The following is a 24,027-nucleotide window of genomic DNA, read 5'->3' as shown; positions in this document are numbered from 1 at the left end:
CCTTCAGTACATCCTCTTAGTGACCAGAAGGGGTTGTCCACAAAGGGGCTGGCTTGCATAGAGAAATATATTGTAGCATTACACGCTTATTGTTTGTTTTCTCTTACCCTTACATCTGCTAAAACAAAGATTAATGGAGATAATAATAAAGCAAACTGGGGATGCAGTAACACAGCATCAACACAGTATCAGTAGCACTCAACACTCCACTACAGGTTCAAAATATTAAGAATCCTTCTTAGCATAAATGAATAAAAAACTTTTCTTTCATCCTCAATTATGAAATAGCTGAAGTAAGGAAGAAATTTAGCAAGATCTTTTCTTAATTAAATCGGAAGGACGGGGTGGAAGATGGGAGTAATGTGCTAGGGATATGTGAGGAGGTTTCAGCACTACCTGACCTATATTTTGAGGAGTGACAATGTGTAGACAACAAAGGGTAGTTTACATTTTAAAAGTCATTGCATGTAAATAGGATAGTAGGTCATGTGTGTTGGTGTAGTACAAAACCAAGCCACAGGAGCAACTAGTATCCGTAATCAGATAGGGTAAGTATATAAGAAACAATAAAAGTGGGTTATAGAGCCATTTGAAAAAAAAATATGATGAATAAAATGGAGAATGCTTTTCTTGTGTGGTCTTGATAGCTTTTACATATCCTTGATAAAAACAGTCACAGAGTAAAAATCAATTGTTTGCATATCTATCATAATCTGAGATTCAGTAAGTTTCTGGCTTTATAGTACCTACATTTCCAACCATGAAAACAGAGTGATAACACTGGTCAGCTTTCTAAAGCCATTTGAAGTCTGTGGAAGAAAGCTTTAAGGGTGTATTATTGAGTCTGCTATCTTCAAACTTTAAACCTTGCTTGGAAAATTTTAATAGTGAATGGAAAATAATTGCAGTGCTAATTAAACTATATTATGAGAAATTTATAAAACTTTTAAGTTATTTGTTTATTTTATTTAGGGTCAAGTTGTTTTCAGAAATGGAGAGAGGATGGGAACCATCAAATTTACGCAATTCCAAGGTAGGTTGCAAACAGTTTAATTTTCATTATTATGACATTTTATTTGTTATGTGTGCAGTTTCAAACTTGTATGTCAGTTGTATTTGTTTCAAGATGTTTCAAATATGTGCAATTAATTTGAAAAGGAAGTGCTTGGAAGATGCAGCAAGGTACCTAGATATACTTGTTACTTGTTTCAAATACTGTGTTTTGAAACTTGAGTGCTCTGAGGTATACCCAGATACTTCCGAGAATTTTTCTGGAAGAAAATCTATACATTTATAGGAACTACTGATCTATATCAGCTAATAGCTGTTGCAAAAACTCTACTGGTCAGCTAAGAACCCAGTTCTTAATACAGTTGTTTTGGAAAACTGAATCTGAAGAGAAATTTAGAGAGGATTTTTTCTGTTAAGCTCTTTTGAGTTAGTGTTTATGCTCTCTGAAGACTTGCTCTCGACACTCTACAACTGCTTGCTAAAAAATTGCTTCAGGAGTCAGTCCCTCAGTGTGCAGAGGACACAAGCTGCTGACCCCATCTCTTGGAGGCAACACACTCCACACTGTGAACTGCCAAGCCTGCTGCATCCTCTCAGCACAAGCTGCCCCTGAGGGAACGGTCTCACCAGCAGAGGCCACAAATGCAGCTGTAGGGATCTGTCAAGGGTTGTTTGCAGCCAGGATGAGGTGTTTGCTTGGGAGAGTTTTCTGCAAAAATAGTGATTCAGAGGAGACGTTATAGTTTTGCCTACAGTTCATAGAATGCAATTCATGTTTTTTTTCCTAAGCTGAGGCTGAGATAAAACCGGAGATGATTGCATTTGGATGGTCTCGTAAGAGTAGTAGTGAGAAAGGTGACAAACCTTTTCAGACAATGCATGAGAAAGAAGCTTGCACTCCCTTTGTCTTCAGATCACTTTAAACATAATCCTGCTGACCAAAGGCTCGTCCTTTCCACAGAAATTGTTTACTGTATGTGTATTATTATTAACGAAGAGCAATGCACTTGAGGGGATCTTTTACCCATTCTAAATTACTTAAGCCATCTGTAGGATTGCTCTTGCCTTTGCAACTATAACCGATGCTATTAACTCATGTTGGCTGAAGCATTTCTACGCACTAAAACTTTGCAGACATCATCTCATGATAATAGAGTTTAGAAATTCTTGCTCAACATTAGTGATAAATATCAATTTCTTCCTCTTCTTCCTTGTCCTCTCCCCCTCCCCACTTGTTTTCATAGTAGCAGTGTTTACAGATACATGAAAGAATAATGAGAAAATATTGTAAGGGGATTTTACAAGAGGTGTTTTTTCCTCAGAAGTCTGAAGGAGCCGTTGTGCATTATGCCTAAGGAAGCCATGTGTACCCCTCTAGAGGACCTGAATGAGGAGAAAGTTTGGCACCTTACCTCTGTGCATTAAGGGGGTGATGTGGGGAGGTGCAACCTGTGTCTTCTGAACTAATCTACAGGATAGCTGATTTTGTATAGATTTTTATTCCCAACCATTCAGATTGAGTTTCTTTATATGCTTTTAGGTTCACATCAATTGTTATTTAACACCAATGTTTTACCATCAGTTGAAGTACTGTTTGGTCAATAAGAACATAGGAGACAGCTGCCCATTTTTTAATTCCTTGCAATTACAAAATTTCAGAACTGATTCAGGCACATTCACAAGACTTTGATCACCAACTAGAGGTTTCCAAGTAACCTGCAGGAAAAAATAGCCCAGGCATCCTACGGAGACATGCAGGAGGAGGGCTGGATTACCTCTCACGCAAGCAATAGTCTGTCAACACATCTGAAGCCTGACCTTAAGTTTTGTTTGGTTTCTTACCAATTTTGGAAATGAAAAAAAAATGTATGAGAACCTGAACTAAGGAACAATATAACACCATAAGTAATCACCTTTTTTTTTTTTTTTAACTGCAAATTCTATTCTAAACATTAACAAATGTTTTCTCTGTTATTTCATTGATACTTTTTTTATACAGGGCTTTTATATTCAGTACTTGTGGTATAATTGTAGAAATTATTAATTTGTTCAAAAGAGTTCTTTATTGTTTAGGAAGCTTCCTGAAACATTCTTATTAACTTTTAATAAATTTCAGACTACTGGGGATGTTCCTTATAATGAAAAGAAGTTAATTAAGTCCAGCTCTTCTTTTGTAGTTAGAGCTGCTAGGTGCTATCAACCTTGAGACAGAGATGAACCTCACTCTTTGCACTTTTTTTTAGAATACAGTACCAATCATGCTGATTTTGAGGTATAAAAGACCATACCAAATGGTCTTTTTACATTACAAGATGTCTTGTAAATGCTTTTACGATATTAATTGTAATTGAGTACAGCATATATTCAAAGAAGCTTATTATCCCAACATAATAGTTAGGAATCATCAGTTTTAGTGTGCTATAACTTGAGAGTCATTTCTTCATCTATGGTGCTTTATAGTTTTGTTAACAATTTGGATGAAAATGCACAGTTACCACAAATAACTCAATGCAGAAAAATAAGTCAGGTAAATATATCTGAAGTAGGATTTCTTGGCTAAAACCACCCTTCCTCATTTTCTTGGGTAGAAAATCATCAGAGTAGACTCAGGAGCTTCATTTTCCATTCTTTGCTGGAAACTTTTGTGTTAACGAGACTATCTGCAAACATTTTAGCTATGGAAAAAGCATCCAGCCATGTCTGCCAGCAGCAAGGGAAGACCAGCCTGTGAGGGTTCAGGGGGTAACCACAGTATGCCTGACATGCTCAGATGAAATTTTGAATAGCTGGTTTAGTTCTGAATCTAGATGTCATTTCCCTCAGACTCATGCCAGTCATGTCTCTTTTCCAGCTTCTGTGCAGCTTGTTAGTTTTGCAAGTGGTCAAACAGATGGTGCCAGAGATAGCTGTGGCCGAAGTACTTACTGCTTTATGGATCGTGAATACCACCCAGGAATGATTTAGTATGCAGCAGAGGATACAAAACACATGTAATAGCCATTTCTTCACCTACCTTACTGGCAAATAAAAAGCAGTCTGTCAGTCTAGCTCAAATATTCAAGTGCTGTTTGAAGCTGGCATCCTTCCAAATGAACGGCAGTTTTTCCATGGGTGCAATTAAAGGACTATTGTCACTGTCAAACATGTAGTTAGAGTAGATGGCCAAAATCTTTTGGCTCTTGAGAGCTGAAAGAGAGTCCTGGCAACTGTTGTGTGTATATCATGGAGCAGGAAGGGCAGGAATAAAACTGAGATTGTATGTTGCTGTAGTACAGGAGGCTGCAAGAACAGATACATATCTGTCCTTCAGAGTAACTCTCTTTGGCAGAACTTTTCTGATGAATCCGACAGGAGTCTTAAAGGCACCTTGCTTTCAGTCATATTCTTATTTCTGTCAGGCATTAGAGAAAACCTAAGAGACTTCTGTGGTGGAACAAGTTAAAAAGGGAAAAATAAAGCTGAATTATAAACAAACACCTTTGAAATGTGCATAAATCGTGCTTCTTGTAGACAAGAACAAGTGTCTGTAGTACTGCATACTGAGAAAAACTGAATAAAGTGGGTGGTCTTCTGCTGTGTCTTTCTGGGAATAATTTAATAGTTTCAACTCATTTAGCTAGGTAACATGATACGACTTTTGTTAGTGCTGAAATTGTATCTGGGTGCCAAGCAAGACTGAGAGCGTGGCTTGTCAAGTGTAGCACCATAGATCTTCTTAGAAAAGGCTTTACTGAACTTCTGCAGTAAACCCAGTGATTATTCTTCTCTGAGTGTACGCAGCAGAAATAGATAACTAAGTACTGTACAGTCAATAGCAATGTACGTAAGAATCCAGAATTACTTTCCTGGAGCCTCAGTTCATCTATCTAGTTTTTACTTGTCTGCTGTCCACAACTGCTTTAATGAAGCAATTCTGCAGAATCATGTACATATACAATAGCTTGTTCTCCAGGGACATCAGTCCAACATTGGAAAAGCATCATTCTACTATTCTAAATACAATCCAGCAGACTCTTAACTACTGAAGGTTCTTGATTCCATAAACATTCATACAAATAATGAGACTAATTGCCTTTCAGTTTTGTTTTGGTTTGTTTATTTCTAATTTTAATGTCTGTCCAGTATATACCTCACAAAATCAGCTTATGGATTTTTAGTATCTTATACTGTTGAAGGAATATAATCCAATAAAGAGAAAATATTTAGTGACAACTCTGAAAATTCAAATTTGAAATATTTCGTGTCAGATACCTGGAATCTGTGGTGTCAAATATTCAGAATCAGTGGATTCAGATTTCTCTGCTTCTGCAGCATACTTACAAAATCAGAATCAAATCTCCTTACAAATTTTTTTTTTTTTTTTCAGAGATTAAGAAGTACCTTTGAATAGCCACATATGAATTTAAGGGGAAAGTAAATAAAGTAGTACAGAATTCTTTTGGGTGAGCAGAATTTGAATAGCGAACAGTAAATGATCTCTAGTGTTATGTGATGAACAATAAAGATGTAAAACAAACTGCATGCTGTTTATCCTGAGCAGCTGGATTCTTCTGGATAGGATCACTCTGTCACTAAGGACTAGCATTTTGCACACAAAAAGGGAATTAATTAAGGAGTCAGGAAGCTTACTTCTGGTACATGCTAACTGGAGTGCTTGGCTGCAATCACAAAATTGTGTGTTTGGGTAGACTTCTTGGTGTACCATATCCATTCAATTTTACCTGCATGAGTCATGTACTTAGATTGTTGCCCTTCATATTTTAATGACTTTTTTTTTTCAACTTTGTGATCAATTTGTTGTTGAATTAAGTCTGTTAAACGGTACTCAAAGTGATTTTTAGCAATTTTCCAGCACACCACACATGTGAACACACCTGCCTACACCTCCCCAGAACTGCTTTTTCAGTTCCATGGAGGTTAGTGGCAACTATGTGGGAACTCCAGTAAGTCCCTCCAAATTGAAGTTCCTCTAAATTATGGTTTTCTTCATGCTACTGGATGTTTCAGTACAGTTCATCCTGATAGTCAGAACTGTGGTATGCAAAAACCCACTGGTGTTATCTTGTTTTATAACTTGTCATGTAGAGCAAGCTGATTCAACAAGAATTTTGGGCATTACATTTCAGTAACACTACCTCTGTAGATTACCACTTTGCGTTTTAGTTAGCAATGAGAATTTCTTGAGCAACTTGCAATAGCATAGTCTATATGAAACTATAAAGTGTCCATAAAACTGATTAAAAAAATAGGAAAAAAAAAAAGAATAGCTTCCTAATATGGAGAGTTATACCAAGTAGAGTCCTGAAAGGGTGTGCCTTAAATCTGAAGTCACTGAATATTGTCATTCCTGATTAAGAAGCTGAACTAGAATATGTGATTATCAAATCTAATATAGTCTCTGAGGGAGCCAGCAAACATAAGGGAAACTCGACAAGGATGACAGGGATTTGAAAAGATATTAACAAACTGAAGAAGTAATCAGGGGAAAAAAAAAGAAAATGCTGTTTACTGAGGTGAAATGTCTGGTGCTACACTGGGAATAAACTGCTGTACAAAGAGAGGAGCAATTCACTAGGCCACATTTATGCATAAAAGGAAGTAGAGGTTACATTGGGTCATGGGCTGAACATGAATAAGCATAAACAAGAACAGGTGAAAAAAAAAACAAAAATTCTGTACTGGGATGTATAAATAATAGTATCTTTATAAACTACCCAGTGCCAAAATCCCATAGCTAACTACTGTGTCCAATGCTGATATAAGGAAAATGTATAAAGATTAAAAACATACCTCATTATGAAAAGGAGATGTTCTAGGCTGCTTTGAAAACAGATGGTTGAAATACATGAGAATTTCAGCTAAAGCATTTGCGTAATATGAAGAAATCTATCAAAAGACACTATTTACCTCCTGACAACCCCAAATAGACAAGTGAAATTTATCCCTTGTCTGTACCAAGCTGTGGTATTTGGAGTGCAGAGATTTTGGTGCTTCATTGCCTAATGATGTAACACCTGATAACCTGTTTGAATCTGGCCATAATTATTTGTACGTCTAGTGTGTAAAGAATTGCAGTATTGGGTCAGCTAACAAGCTCTGTCCAGCTCAATATGTACTAGGTGGTGGATACTGAGGGAAGTAATGGGTGTCTGTATCAAAACAGGCAATTATATAATTGGTTTTTTCTCTCTATTTTACGTTCTGAGTTCCCAAAGCGAGTGTTTTCATGACTTTCTGAGCTGCAAGCTGTCTTTGGACCGTCAGATCTAACAGTTGCATGTGTATTCTCTATCAATTTGACATATATTTTATGAATTAATTTATACTTTTGGCCTTCAACACAATGAATTTCACAAAATAATTATGCATGTAATGATTAAAACCCTCCCATCTGTTTCTTTTAAACTAGCTATCTCACAATTTCATTGGGCATACGCTATTCTTGTAATGTGAGAAGCAATGAATAATTGTGTCTTATTAATTTTCTTTATATCATTCACAATTTACAGATCTCTTTCAATGACTTTGTTTTAGAAATATGAGTCCTTGTCATCCTTTTAGTTTCTTCATCATGTACAAGTTGCTTTGTAATTCTAACAATCCCCTACCTCTCCTGATATTCATTTTCCCTTTTTTGCAAGAGCTTAATGAGAGCCACACATAGCTTTGAAATATCCACTTCTATACCTCACACTGCTGAGTGACCTTTCTGTGTTATTTTAACTGCTTTCCGAATATTCTGTTCTACCACATTCATCCTCTTTTCACTTCTTTGGCTGCCAGTGAGCACAGTACTGATGTTTTTAAAGAAAAAAACCATCATAAGTCTATGGTCTCATCCTGGACGCTACTAATTAATTAGGACCAGCCACTATATATGTATACTTGATATTCTTTTTCTCTTGTATGTTACTCTGTACCTTAACTAGCACTAAAGTTGCTTGACATTTTGCTATCAGTATCTCAGGTACCTTTATACCAGTCCTCTATCAGATGTAAACATAAAGGAGATTGTATTTTTATGAACTTTTATAGCTGTTTTCCCCTTTATTGTCAGATTAGGGTTCAGTTTCTCTTTTTTTGTTCTATACGTACTAGCAGCAGTGTTTTCCCCTGAGCCAGTTATTGCTTTTGTAATCTATCCTACTAGTATTGTTTACTAGTAGTTGGGGTTTGTTTGTTTATTTTGTTTTATAAATAAGCACAGAATAATGTATTGAGATTCAGGTACCCAAGTTGTTCACGTGTACTGTCAACTGAAAAAAGGAGAGAAGCTGTTGTGGTCTTAGGATATTGCTTATAAAGGAAAATTAACGGGATTGTGTGTGGAGTTGATAGAGTTGCCTCATTTGGAGCAAGCCATATTGTGTGGATATAAACTGCAAGGCCAGGGAGGACATACTAAAGGGTACACTGATACTGCAGCTGCTGGTTCTCACAGTAGCTGATTTTGTTTTATCTTTAAAAAGGATAACTGGGGTGCTGCTAGCAACTACACAAATCTGTACATGTTGGCATGCTGTACTACTAAATAATATTCAGTTTTTGCAATTGCTGTAATGTCAAGTAATAAATCAATGTCTTTGTAGTGACTTAGATAATCTTAATTTTTTTTTTTTTCCATTCATTAGGAATTAAAGTTGTTCTATTTCATGGGTTTGTATCTCTTGGAGCAATATTTGAGCTAAGGGTTAGGGACAATGTCATTGCAATAGACTACCTTCTCTATCAGCAGTCTGTCGTTTCTAACAGCAGCATGACAACAATAACATGGGGCACACTGTAAGCTGGAAATCTGCCCAGGACCAAAATAAGCATATTGGTAGGTAGCCTTTCCCTTGGGAGCATGGCTGTGGGAGAGCACAACTTGGCAGATGTTGGCGTTCGAGCCAGCTATGTAAGGCTAGCTGGGTACTTCTGCACCACCCAAAATTGCAGTAAGTGTGACAGGGCCGTTGGGAAGACTTGGATTCATTATTTCCCCCCAGGCATGAGAGGAAGGCACATGTGAGGAGCAGGGGAGACCTATTTATTGCTGTGTGTCTGTGCTTGTGTTTTATAGAGAAGTTCATCCACTGAGAAGTGGTCTGAACTGTGCAAACAATTATTACTGGGACAAGTGCACACATTATAGAAATGGCTGTAGTTTTCATAGGGTTACACTTCAATTTATCTGGCATACTCTGAGGCACAGTGTTTCATAGGAGCTGATAAAGGTCTCTCTATTTTGTGCAAAAATGTCCTACAAGTTGCCTTAAATGCCAAGGAAAAGGACTGTTTCAAAAGTAGCATCAAAGAAAAAAAAAGGCTGAAAAGCAATAAGAAATAAGAAAATAAATTTGCAATAATTAACCGATACAAATTTTGAAGTATCCAGCTCCAGAATGTTAACAAAAATCACTAAAGAAATGGTGTCAGGAAAGGGCCTAAAAGAACTGATAGCTGTCTCCTTCAGAGCTCTTTTAGTGCGATTTAAAAAACACCTAACTTTTTGCAATCAGTATTCAGAATCCTACCTCTACTAGAGTTAACTCGTTCAGGTGCTTCATTTCAGGTAACGTACAGTGCTGTGCAGTGCCTTTTCAGCACCCAGTCCTCCTCACCTTTTGAAGAGAGGCAGAGTATCTCTTGAGGGCTGTGGAGCTGCCCCAACCTGCTACTCTATACAGAGCTGTGTCCTGGTGAGTCTGTCCTCTCAGCATCTCAGAGAGATGTACTTTTTTGTGGAAGGAGTTGTAATACAGCTACAGGGGGATTAAAGGAGCCATAAGAATTACGAGAAGCTCATCAGATTCTGGTATATATTATGGGAAAAAGATTTCATTTAAGGTAATGATAGAGAGGGCAGTCTATTGCAGTGGCATTGTCACAGTATCACAGTATCACAGTATCTTAGAGATTGGAAGGGACCTCAAAAGATCATCTAGTCCAATCCCCCTGCCGGAGCAGGAACACCTAGATAAGGTTACACAGGAACGTGTCCAGGCGGGTCTTGAATGTCTCCAAAGAAGGAGACTCCACAACCCCCCTGGGCAGCCTGTTCCAGTATTCTGTCACCCTCACTGAGAAGAAGTTTCTTCTCAAGTTTAAGTGGAACCTCTTGTGTTCCAGTTTGTACCCATTGTCCTTAACCTGTAGTTCAAATATTTCCCCAAGAGATACAAACCCATGAAATAGAACAATTTTAATTCTTAATGAATGGAAGAGAAGAAAATTAAGTTTATCTGGGTCACTAAAAAGGCAGATTTATTGTTTCACATTATGGCATTTGAAAAAATTGAATATTATTTATTATGATTTGTGTAGTTGCACGCTGAAGGTACTGAGATAAGATTAAAACACCTGACAGATCTCCAAGTCAATGGAATTTTATAACAGAATATTTGACAAAAAATTCCTTTTAGATAACTACTTCTGGGATGGTCGGCAGTATTACCACAGTGTTATGAGAAAACAGATGTGACAGGCAGAACTGTCATAGATAAGGGAGATAAAGAAGGAGCACTTTGAAAAACAGTGAAGATTGGTTTGTTCACTGTATAAGTGACCAAAGACAGCTGTGGATCGTATGCTGCAGAATCCATACAGTCATTGGTACTAAACCTTTAGAGCACAGGAACAGGATTAATCCAGATGTTAGTTCCTTATTAAACGTATAAAAAGACTAACTTGCTTTTCAAATTTCCTAGTCCCGCTTTTTGCATCCTAATCATAGTTTCTTTTTGTTCTGTCATTACAACTGCTAATTTAATTTCAAATCATACCTGATCATGCAGTCATTGTATTGGCATCTTGTTCTCCAAGCTGACATTTTAGTTTCTGTAAAAACAACCTGTTTCAGTACATGATCACTGGAGTTGAGTTCAGAAATTAATGATTTCTGATTATGCAAGCATGGTAATAGAAAATGAACACATTTAATTAATAGATTTAGAAGGAGAAAAAAAATTACTTTTGTTTCTATATGTCTGACCTTAAGTAATGCTCTCTAACAGCACAGGTGTCATTTTCTGTCTCAAAACATGTTACTTGAAGTAACTATATTAAATTCCTTATACTTTTCTCTGTTTGTTTTATACATTTCTCTGTTTTCAGTGAATCTTGTTGACTTGCTGACAAGCATTCAAAAGGAATGGAAGTGCAGATGCCAGTTCAGGAAATAGTAGCTTTGCATTTCTTCATTCCTGGTGCAGTATGCACAAAGGGTTAGTCACATAAGCTGACTGACAGCAAACTTTTTTCAAAGTTCTCTCTTGTAGACACTGGGAGTCAAAAAAAAGGCCAGACGTTTAGAACTTTAGCAAAATATCTTTAAAAAGCTCACTATGGATCCTAATTTCCTCTTGCCCCTGGAACAAAAGGACTGAGTCATACTTTCCTTACTCTTGAGTCATTGGTTCAGAAATTGAAACGGAAGAGAGAACATGAATGTGGACTGTTGAGAAAAATGTCTGCTTACAATTCCATTCATCTTGGGTTTTGTTATCTTCAACTGGAGTGCATGTATAATTATTTTCTTAAATGATTATGGAGCACAAGGGATGGATGAATTCTTCATGAGTAAATTATTTCATTAGATTGATCTAGTACATCTACCTGTAAAGAATTGATTTCACCACAGATGATTTAGCAGTAATTTGGCTTAAGCTACTGCCAGAATGAAAAATGCACTGAATTAATACTGTATGTGTAAGAAACAGGGTCAGCCAGAGGAATAGGGAACTTTCATTTGTACATAATACTGTTATTTTATGCGATTCCTAACTAATGAGACAAAGCTCTTTGACACCTTATTGTGTCCTCACAATCATCCTCACTCCTTTTTTTTAACCTCTATGCCATGGGCACGTTTTTCCTCCTTGAGCTGCTTTCTGCATATCCAATTCAGAGCTATCCAGGCCTTGCTCGACCTTGACAGACTCCATACAGTCTTTGCTGGTTAATCCGTTGTGTAGGAGCATATATGTATAATAATCAATTTCCTTTACTTTTTCCAGATTTGGGACTTGCTTGGTCTCTCTAGGAGGGCTCAGAAGCCTCGCTTGACATGGAAAGCTCTGGCACAGCCTACTTTATCAGTGTCAGGGCCACTGCAAATTGTCTTGGGCTACCAAGAAGGGCCAGTTTGAAAGAGGAGGAAAAGAGCAATACCTCACTGAAAGGGTATACCCTAAAGTCCTCCTGCATAGCTGCACACCAGATTTTGAACTGATCAGCCTCAGTAGCTTTTCCCTGGGAAACATATTCCCATCTATAATTAAGCCACGGTGAGTCCTTGAAAAAGTATGCTATAAATCCAAATTAGTACTGCAGATTTCCTGTTATACCATAGAATCATAGAATCATAGAATAGCTGGGGTTGGAAAGGACCTTAAGATCATCAAGTTCCAACCCCCCTGCCATGGGCAGGGACACCTCACACTAAACCATATCACCCAAGGCTCTGTCCAACCCAGCCTTGAACACCACCAGGGATGGAGCATTCACAGCTTGCCTGGGCAACCCATTCCAGTGCCTCTCTACCCTCACACTAAAGAACTTCTTCCTTATATCCAATCTGAACTTCCCCTGTTTAAGTTTTAACCCATTACCCCTTATCCTATCACTACAGTCCCTAATGAAGAGTCCCTCCCCAGCATCCTTATAGTCCCTGTTCAGATACTGGAAGGCTGCCCTAAACTGTGTTAAAATGAAAAGCTCAGTACATCAGGGGAAGCAAACTCCTGTATTCCTCAACCTGCATATTGTAAAGAATGAGGGGCCTAACATATACAGAGACCCAAATCCTTGAGCAATCAATTTTACTCTTTTACGAGACTTCTTGTGCCTCATAGGTTATAGGATGGAGCCATAGAAAGTTTGGTGGATTACAGGGATGTTGCATATTCATAGAAGCCAGCAACTTCAGCAAGTGCTTCAATATGAATCATTTAGGACAGAAAATAAGGAGAGGTTCCCTGTGCAGAGCAAGGGGAACTAAGCCTTCCTCTCATTCTGCCCCTTCAAAAGGTCAGTGCGGAAAGTGTTATAACACAAAGTGATTTTAACCTGACTTTGCTAATGTGACATTTGGAGCATGGCTGTGGCAGTCTGATGTGACAGCAAGTGAACGTTGTATTGTGTTAGTAAATGGCAGAGGGCCTGATAAAAAGGAGGAAGTTGTTCACATATATTTAGTCTGTGCTTCCCCCCTCAAGAAAGAAAGACTATTGAAAAGCAGTGAAGTGTGAATCGCAAGGGTCAGTAAAACCATGAAGAACTTGTTGAATTCAGAGAAGAGAGCAAAATTTTTGAAAAATCAGTCATGAATTTTCACACCCAGGAAATGTTAAGTTGAATTTAAGGTTGCAGCTGTATATGGAAGCTATAGATCATCAAAAGCTTTTTAACTGCTCATATCCAGGTTTGATAAATTCATCTGACAATCTAAGTGATAACCTGCAGCCAAATGCTACTAGGTTATTGCCTGTGCATTACAGGTTCATTTGTCAGCACTGTAAGCCTATTTTAACCACTGCAAACCTCCCAAGACTCAGGCAGCTTTAAGCGAGCTTATGATGTACTGATAGCTAAAATCGGTGGTGCATGTAACTCAGACTGTGGGCAGGCTCTGGAATTAGTGGTGTTTACAAAAGCATGAGTTCTGGGAAGGACTCTTGTCTCACAAGTCATAAACATGTGTCTATGGGATACAGAGTGCCCTACTGATGCCATGGACCAGTGGAATATTATATCCCTACTCTTGGCTTGGACTTGTGCTTCTGTTTCTGTTATTGATTAGTACTTCAATAATCTTTTTTTAACCAAAGTTCCAATTTTAGCCCTCTATAATCTTTCTATATGTATGGAAGAAGCTGACTAAATCTAAGAAATATAAAAAAATGAGATGTTAGGTGGAAAGACAACTGAGTCATAAGACTTACATTCCTGAATCACCTTGTTATTTTGAAAACGCTACCCAAACTGGATTCTCCCTAACTAGAGCAAGTCTGAAACATAACTGTTTTGTAAGATGAAATAGTCAGATAAATGTCTCTCTCATTATCGTAATTGAAGATTTAAGTGTGTAAGCAGTTTTCCAAGATTTTCTCCCTTTAGACATTTGTTGTGATAATGAAGAAGATCTTGCCATAATATTGATAGTTTTCTTGGGTTTTTACTGATTTAAGAAAGAAAAACAGTCTACATAAGAGCATTGCAAAGTTCCTAGCTCTGCCCTGTGGAACTTTATGTTGAGACTTTCCTAGCATGAGATCCTAAAAGGAATAAAAGTTTGTCATAAATGATCCATCACTTTCAATTTATTTGCAGTAATTGGCCTGGGGCTCTGCCACTTGCAAAATCTTGGCTGCTTTTGCATGGGCAGACAAGTTAGAAGAAAAGGCTCTTTTTGCTGCCTACAGTTGCACCTATGCAAAGCAATTCAGCTAGCACCCCTTGCAGGACTTCCTATGCTATAGGGCCATGGGCAGATGTCCATGGAAGAATAACTCTGAGCCTTCACAATCTGCATACGTACCTCCACATGTCGGGCATCAGATACTAGCAGAAATGCACGCTACCCCTTTCATGACAGATCTGAGGAATTATGTACAGCCTCTTTCCCTCAAACAGCTCTGTCATAGCCAGGCATGGGCTATGGAAAGGTGCACTTACCCCAGGAGCTGATGCCAGTAATGGACTCTTGGCATGCAGTAAAGTGATGCTTGTTTGAAGGCCAGATTTCACAGTGCTTTTCCTGAACTTTAGATAACTACAAGCTGTGGATGCAAAGGATGGCGAGAGATTTCTAGCCCGAGCAGTACCTGTTGCTTTGTGCTTTCACCAGCTCACTAAAAGAACAGGTATAAAAGTGGCTCAGCAATATCCTTCATTACAATATTATTGATTTCATGACTGCCTTTAATTTACACTCATTCAGGCAATATTCATTCCAGGTGGCATTTGTATTCTCATCATTTTGGATAAATTTAGAGAGAAATATGAAATGCTTTATTTAAGACTAGGTATATTCCGTTTGCTTGCTTTCCTTTCATCTTCTTGGCTTTGCAACTATTATTAAAAACAAGCAAAAAAGGGGGAGACAGGAGTGAGGGAGAAGATGTGACATTTGCATGACATGAACCAAGCACTCAAAAGTCAGCAATTACAGGATCAAACATAAAAGCTCACGAGTATTTTTTTCCCCTTCTCTTTTTAAGTATAAAGAAGACTAATGCTGATAATCTCTAGCAATTCAAAAGTTACAAGCAGCTGAAGTAAGCTCATTCGAGGTCCAGTTAAAGAAACTGGAATACTCTATGCTGACAGACCCAATTTTAACTAGGTGAAAGATTAGGTCATAGAGTGGATTTTAGTCACTTTGCATTAACAAAGTGAAATCCTGTCCATGTTTTACTTTGCTAAGGATGGAGATGGAAACACACAGTTGAAGTGTTTCATAATGCTCATCTAATTCAGTCAAACGGTTTGCCACTTAGCATTTACAGCATTGACTAATATAGAAACAGGAAGGCTGCACAAGATGAGCAGAAAGGAAAGCAAATTACAGGGCTCTCTAAATTTCCCCTGTGTCAATCCTTTTGCATTCCTCCTTGTTGATACCCTCCCAGAGCAGAGGACTGCTAGAAAATTAGACCTTGAAAACTAGGTTCAGTTCTTCCTTTGGCAAAAATGTTGAGAAATTCTCAATTGGTTAAATTTTGTATTAAAAATAGTGATTTACATATACTGTTGTTTCAGGTTCAGCATAAACCATATATAGTATTCCCTCTGTCAACATCATGTGTGTATTTTCCAGTCTTTGTAGAGGGCCAGTAAGAATCAGTCACTGAAATATTGGCAAACTCCTTTGTGCTTTCACTAGAATATTCTCCTGTGTATCCCTTTTTCTCGGATGATAAGATTTGCTGGCAATTGTCCTCATCTAAGATTTGTGAATTGCTGGTCATGAAATTGCCACTGATTACCTAAACAAAAAGATGTGGCTGCCTCATAGAAGTCTAAAACAGAAGGAAAGCTTCCTGGCTTGTACACCTGGTAGGTTTCCCTTCCTTTACTACAGTTTAGTTGCCATTCTTAAGGATACAATTTTTACCTCTAGCCCACTATTATGAGACTAGATGAAGATGAAAGGGAATATTTAGATTAACTGTGTTGTGGTTTAACCTTAGCCGACAACTAAGTGGGAATCAGAAAGAAGGTAAAACCTGTGGGTTGAGATAAGAACAGTTTAATAATTGAAATAAAATAAAATATAATAATAATAATGATTTTATAATTGCAATAAAAAGGAAGACACCAAAGAGACAGAGAAAAAAAAACCACAAAAACAAGCAAACAAACAAAACCACAACAAAAAACAAGTGATTTACAATAACTTGCTCATCACCCACTGAAGGATACCCAGCCTGTCCCCAAGAAGCGATTAGCTCCTCACAGCTTTCTCCCTCTCAGTTTATATACTGGGCATGACGTGCTGTGGTACGGAACATCGCTTTGGCTAGTTTAGGTCAGGAGTCCTGTCCCTGCTTCCTCCTAGCTTCTTGTTCCCCTCCTCCCTGGTAGAGCATAACAGACTGAGAAGTCCTTGATCAGGGTAAGCGCAACTGAGCAACAACTAAACCATTGGTGTGTTATCAGCGTTATTCCCAGACAAAAGCTGAAACACAGCACTGCACCAGCTACTAGGAAGAAAAATAACTCTACCCCAGCCAAAATCAGGAAATAATTTTAGCCAAGTCATTGGGTAACTCTACATAATAGTCAAGCAGTAGAACAAGCTGTCAGGAAGTTTATCCCATCTACAGTTCTTTTTTCAGAACAGGCTAGCCTGCCTTTTGTTCTACTAAAGATGATGTTAGATAGTTAATCCTGATGGAGTGGGCAAGGACAAACAAAACCAAGCAACAGGTGTTTCTCCTTTTCGTCTCAGACAATTCTATAAATTATGTTGTTCTGTGGAAATCTATAGCTGATTTGTTGGATAAAACTCAATCAACAAATAAAACATAAATGGAGCTGCATCACGCTGAATTGGGTCAAATAACATTGGAAGTGGGTCAAGCCTTTAGGAGTCTTTCCATACTGTTGATTGTAATGAGTGCACAAGCTTTTAAAACCAGCTTACTGGTTTTAATCAGCAATAGTTTGTGGTATGATGAATTACTGCTGTGTATATAAATACTTTAATTAAGCAGTGCTTTAGGAAGGCACTGTAGTTGCACCATTGTAAACTCTGAGCCAGCAAAGTTCTGAGTAGATCCTGAAATGTTAAATCGGTTAGACATTCAGGACTTGCAGCATCTCATGCAGTCAGACCTGTAATCTGACAGACAATGTAAGAGACCTCATTTTGCACATGGCTTAAACATTCATCTGGAGCTATAGCTAATTTTAATTTTTGAGGAATTGTTCCACAGCCTACTTTTATATCACTGTATACACTAAAAAAATGCACTGATATTAATAAGTACCCAATTATAGAAATTATGTTATTGAGACATATGAAATCCAAATCCTTATTTCCCTGAAATGCAGAGATATACCAGGCATGTGAAAGTCTGCTGCAATGCCTCCTCAGAGGAGAACTAATGCAAAAGGTGCGTTTAGAATTCAGTGTTTGCAAAAGTACCTGTACAGCTAATCACATGTCATTTTGAATGTGGTTTTGGATGGGTTTAGTTTTGACACATGTACAAGTTGACTGTGCTTGCCAGGTGAAAATGCTCTTCTAAATTCAGATGATAAATTTGTTTTATTCAGTAACTGAGTGCTATTGAAAGAGCCTTTGATTTTCAATGAACTGGAGTTCATGGAAAGAGACTTTGTTTTATCCTACTACATGGGATTAAGAACGTAGATCCTCAGAGCAGTTCCTCAGACATTTGCCTGATTCCCTGCATGCCCATATTTACACAAACATTCGTCTGCTCTAAACTCACACTAAAGTACAGCACATCTAATCCCTAGTACCTCAGAACAAACTAGGTGTTCTCATACATTTCTGAGTGGTCTTGCTGGCTGACATGTTCCCTTGTGATACCTTCTGTTCAGTGCAGGAAGCCAGTTTGGTGCCTAGTGGCATGAGTACAGCCTCCTGTGTCTTTCTCTCTTTTATCAAATTTGTTATCAACATAGAATACTTTGACCATCACATCTCTGCAGGAAAAAAAACAAAACAGCCAACAAACTAAGCAAAACCCCAAACCAACCCACTATGCTTGGCTATAAATATGCAATTTTAAATCTTTCTTATCTGAAATTTTTTTATTTGTTAAAGTTTACTAAATTTTGCTAAATTTAGTAATCCTTTTTAATATCTGGGAAGAGAGCTAAATATTTTAAGTTATGTTTTGCACTTTTTGGTTTTGCTCAAAAAAAGTTACAAGATTAATTTATTGTTTGAAGAAAAGTAGAAGAAAACTATTTTTAGAGAAGTATTTTTAGTAAGAAAAGAAAAAATCATTTATACAGTAATGAGAACTATAAATTGATTTTGTTACTTCATGAGATAATTCCACTGAAATACTGAGAAAATTTGTAACTTGATTTGAATATTTTTTTAAGATTGGATTTAAAAACTATTTGTGATTGCTATAAAAGCTATAGTAATATAATTAAAAAAAATATCATCTGAGCTGGAATACTGTTAACAAAAATTAATTGTAACAATTCTGTACAACTTTATCTATAAAAGACTTGTTTTCTTTCCAATATAGAGTTAAATTAGTCATACACAGATTCTTCTATGAAAATGTCTCATGCAAGAGGCAGAGAAATTCAACATTCTTCAAATGGATTTTTTACATCTCAAATTATGTGTATAGTGCTCTCTTGATTATTAAATTACACTTTGTGCTAGGTCAAGGTATAGAATATATGATTATCATTTATTTTAAGTGAATAGGTATTAGATAATTAAGAAGCGTATTATTGGGTTTCACATAGCAAGTAATTTTGTGTTTAAGCTTAGTGAAAGGTTTGGATGAGGTGCAAAGAAGGAGGTTTTTATTACAAAAATAGGAGCAGGAAGTTGGACAATTTCAAACCAGACCTACTAAAATAAGTGGGCAGATTTCACAAAAAAGTATTGTTGAAGGTAACAGACAATGTGCCAGCTAGATCGTAAGACGGATTTAGTGTTTGCTTTCAGCTGAATGCACTTACCTTTCAGGTTACACAGCATTTCCTGTAGAAACCTTCTAAGGCAGGGAAAGTCCCACTGAAGGAAATATAAGCAGTACACCTGCGAGCATCACATTCCGACTTAAGAAAATCACACCAATTTTATACATTATCCAAAAAGCAATATCAGTTTATTCTGTTTGTTCATTACTTCATTTTTATAAGCAAAATCGGTAACTCAATAGGACAGATATATAAAGAAAAATCACAAGGTGCACAGTTCTTGTTGGTGAATTGCTTGTTTTGACCCAAACCTCGTTGAACAAGACCTGTAACTCTTTGGAACTTTTCTGGAAAACTTAAAAATGATAATGATAAGCCCAAAACAGTTGATTAGTTTTGAGGAACTTCGACTCTGTACATGTGAGAAGGACGTAATGATAGGTATACAAGGATTATGGATCTGCATGGCCAGGACCATGGACCTCCATGCACCTCAGGGCTCTTGTCACTCCAAGATTAGCTGCTATAACTTTTGGTAATGAAGCATGGCAAGGCAGTGTCCTTGTCCTTACCCCATTTCTCTGCACCTCCCACCACCTGTGCCTTCTGGTCATTGGAATCAGCGTGGTTGCCCTGCATGGCCACTGAGCTGTGTATGTCATGCAGCTGTACATGAGTTAGCTGCTTTCTGGTCTCTTTATGGTCTCTGGTATCTCTGTCAGTCCTCCTGGTCCTTTATAATGTTTTTCAGCCCTATAACCCTGCTGGAATTTAAAAACAGACCATGAAAAACAATGAAATTTTGGCACAGGTAAAGATTTTTGTTGTTCTTGTTAGAGATAGTTGAGGTATATTGCTCCATTATAAACATGATATTTTTCATGTATGTGGAGGGGAGGGGTGTGAAAGTTGTGAAGGGATTCAGTATTTTGAGATTAGGAGGATGAACTGGAAAGGACTGTGTTGTTACATGAATTGCAACACTGTTATCCTCTGCAGCTGAGGTATGAAAAACATCAGCAGTAACAGTCTATCTAATGGAATAGGCTGTGGAAGTTACAGAATATTTTCCATTTAAGTGAGAAACTTCCGTTTCTAGGTGTATATCCACTTACATGTTCCAGGGATTATTCAGCAGAGCGAGGCAAAACAAGATACAGTTTAGTGTTAATGCTGTACATGAGAAACAGGGGCACTGCCAAGCAGCGGTGTCCTCCTCTGAATGGTGTGATTGAAAAGGTGCCAGCGACTCCTCTTGCAGCAAGGCCAGAGCAGAGGAGGATGCCACATGAGCACTGTTCTGTTTAGCAGCTGTGTTTTCCCCCCATGTTTACACATGCTACTGATGAAATGAGGAATAGCATGGTCTAGTTGAGTGAAAAAGTGATTTAAGCAGCATGGGCTTTTGGCACTGGGAAGCCCCATCTTAGCATGTGTTGTGGCATGTAAAATGGACCATAAATCCAGGCCTTTTTGTTGTCCCTTCTCTCTTCTGGTCCTGGTTTTACCAGGACGAAGAGTAGGACATCTCCATTCCTCTGAGAAAGTCAGGATGTGCTAGATGTACTGTTGAGATGAGGAAAGCATTAAGAATAAGAAAATGACTGTAGCTAGAACTTGAAGGGCCCAGTTTTCTAAATTTGCAAGTGGCTTAAACCATGACACAAGTTAATGTAGAAACTAAAATCATCATTGCTGTCTGCTATCAATTTTCTGGACAGAATAGTTTCTTTCAGACTACGGATGTTTTCTCAGACTGTTTTCTCTTGGTACCTGTCGTGTCTGTTTTGATTCTGGAAACTTAGATAAGTGTATTTAATGTTATGCACAGAAACAATGCTATGCTTATGTATAAATGCTTGTGTGCTCTGGCTGTGCTTTGTCAGGCAGCTTTATTCTAGAGCTGTCTGTCAGGTTTATTATATAGCAGCTCTATATTAATTATTAAGTCTTTTATTATTTAGAGTAATTATAGTTTAATGACTCTAGTTTTCCATGGGAGGTTTTTTTCCTTTAATGCAGGCCTGTGTTTTTTTTTTTTTTTTTAATATTCAAAATCTCATCAAGAAACAAAAGAATTTAAAATCAACCACCACAACAATGAAGCAGACCATATTTTAGGAAAATTTTGAAGACATCATTAAAGATAAAATCAGGGACTATCACTTCAAAACTCTTCTTTATATCTTAATCAATCTTCTGCATCACTTGTTTTGCTTTTATTAAAATACATGTTGTTCCTAATTAGTACTAAGAAGAGATTACTGTTGGCTTTTATCTCCTTTCTGTTTTTTTTTGTTTGTTTGTTTGTTTTTTTTTCTGGGGGTTTAGTAGTGCAAACAGATTACTCAAAACAGCTTAAAGCAGGTGGAGGTTTGCTGAAATACCAGGAAAATAGAGTATTTCTCTGGAACATTTGACAAGTTCGAGTTGTAGTGTGTTCCCTCTCCTCTTCAATACAAGATTAGATTACAGGCTAAAAAAAAAAAAAAAATCTAACCAAACCAAAATAGGTTCCTGAATAAGCTTTATTTTGCAAAAATTATTCGGGTGTTTTTTCCTGTGATTTTTTTAACACCATTAGAATTTTAAAGGAAAAATAAAGAAATAGTGGTGGTGATAAATTTTGAAGTTCAAGATAAGAATGTATTGTACTAAAATGTACTGGTATTTACTGAAGGAAGCCAAAGAGCCCTATCAACATGAGAAATGTGTATCAGGGTGGGTTAAATTCTGATTTGCCTGTTAATATCATTTTATATTTCAAAACTGTTTTGGCCTCCTCATCCTGACATAAAATTCACATACATCTAAACAAAATGGGTGTCAAATTGAAATTCATAAAATGAGAAATATCATTGTAAGGGTCTATTGGGGTAGACAGAAAATTTCAAGCACTGGTTTTCAAAAAACCAACACTTCTGTCGCAGGCCAGCAGTCTCCTGTGAGTAGATTCATGTCCTGGATCAGTCTCTTAAAGCCTTTGACAACTGAGCAGGGCACAATCATTTTCTCTAGCTGCCAATATTTCACACAGAGATTTCATGTCAGGCTACACGGACTCACCACCTGCACCCTTCGGCCAGTGCCCCAGGCTTTAGGCTCCTCACATATGTGCCTACATTCTCACAAGCACCCCTCCTCCTGGTGGGTATCCCAAACAGGTAGCCTCTTGGGGGTCAAAAAGACAGGCAAGAAATGCAGACTTCAAAATGGAATTTCCCAGCAGCCACTTGTACTTGTAAAAACACTCAAAGTATCACTCCTGAACACACTTTTCTCACCCTATGAATCATGCGATTCTTCGGTTAAATGGGCATCCTGGGGTTGTATAACATTTATTGTTTTCTCACTCCCTGGTGTGCTGTCTCTAAATGTAGCAGTGACCCCGACAGGGAGCAAACCTCCCTGAGGACAGGGAAATACAATCTGTGATCCCATGTGGCTTTAACCCCTTAGCTAGGCTTCTGCATGGGGAGCTGATTGTCAGGGGACGATTAGAGCTTGAAAGGTTCGATGTCTGTGGCTTTTAGTGCCTCTTCGAGTGACAGCTCTCTTGCTCATCTCAGCAATGGAAGCTGGAAGAGAGATCTAGGTGAATATCACTACTTCGGTGCCTTTATAGTCTCTCCTGTATTTCTGCAAAAGGTCGCTTGCAGATGCAGGTTGTTACACAGGTGGGATTTTTGTTGCTCTGAATCTTTTTCTCCTGTAATCCTTCCACTGTTCTTCCTGAACAAAGTATCTGGAATAAACCAGCCTGGGTGAGTCAAACCTGGCTTTTTTCTACAGGAAAAAGCCCTGGCAGTCACTGTATAAATTTCAAGACAGAAAAGAGCATGGAGTTTGTAGCTTTGTATAAATGTGTTTAACACTGCCTCAGCTACCTTATTTTCTGTCTCAGGGTGAGGGCAGTGGGAATTGTGCCTTTGGGTATGACCCTGAATTGTGAAGAAGATATTCAAAGCTCTTTACATGCTACAGTGTTTTCACAGGCCACCTGGCATTATGGCAAGAGTAGATATTCAAGGACATAGTGAGTAGCTCAGATCCAACGCTCGTAATATACACAACAGCTGCTGCTTTCCTCCCATTTCAGGCATGGTAACTGTGAAATTCCAATCTCTAAGTAATGCACTCTTAACTCTGGAAAAGTTTAAGGGTGCAGAACACAAGGAAGAAGCTGGAGCATGCTGTTTTCTGACCTTTCAGCTGGAGCAGGCCAGGCACAGGCTGCTGTGAAGCTGCTCAGCATGTACTGAGCTCTCGCTTCCCAGGGGAGGGGAAACACAACCCTGACAGATGGGAAGGGAAGGCCCTAATCATATAATCGTAGGTATGCATCCAAATGTGCTATAATAGAGACTTTGTTTTGTCTCTGTGTTGTGTGAGATTACCAGAAAGCAAGCATGCCTTGCTAAGCAGAGGGAAAACAACCTTGTTCTGAGCCACTCAGTCACTTCGCCATGTCTGCGCAACAGCTGGCATGCTGCTCTGCTTGTGTTCTCTGGCCAAGCATGGCTCTTCTGTGGCAGGGGACATTTTTATTCCTGTCACTTTATGCATTTAACCCTGGTTATAAAATTAATCAGGAAGGCCCACCCAACCCTCAAAAGGAGGACTGCATCATGCAGCTTGGTCTGTATGTCTGAGCAGCCACCAAAATCCCAGCAACAGAGACTTGGTGGCACTGTTCGGGTCAACTGGAGCTGTCCACAGACTGGAGCTGCTGTCAGTGGTTGTGCTGTGCATCACCACACTGATGAGAAAAGTGTCTCTAGGGAAAGAGGTTTTCTAAGTTACTGATTGGGGGTTTTTTTATTTGTCCTCTCAACTGCAAAAAACTGAGCGAAACTCCACATTGAATTGAATTTAAAATTTCAGTTA

General features: G+C 38.1%; 1 protein-coding gene across 3 annotated transcripts in view; it reads left to right on the top strand.

Moving 5' to 3' along the window:
• GABBR2 (gamma-aminobutyric acid type B receptor subunit 2) overlaps positions 1-24,027 on the top strand; it is a 454,845-nt gene that overhangs the window by 265,246 nt on the left and 165,572 nt on the right. For all 3 annotated transcript variants that reach the window (XM_061351451.1, XM_061351452.1, XM_061351453.1), the window contains one exon: positions 973-1,033. In XM_061351451.1, coding sequence (XP_061207435.1) covers positions 973-1,033 — 61 coding nt within the window. The remainder of the gene's footprint in view (positions 1-972; positions 1,034-24,027) is intronic.

This window comes from Neopsephotus bourkii, unplaced genomic scaffold (assembly GCF_033783945.1).
Source record: "Neopsephotus bourkii isolate Nb327-2 ecotype Australia unplaced genomic scaffold, CSIRO-AGI_Nbou_v1 NB_591, whole genome shotgun sequence".
Taxonomy (NCBI): Eukaryota; Metazoa; Chordata; class Aves; order Psittaciformes; family Psittacidae; genus Neopsephotus; species Neopsephotus bourkii.
This window is presented reverse-complemented; position numbering and strand designations above follow the sequence as displayed.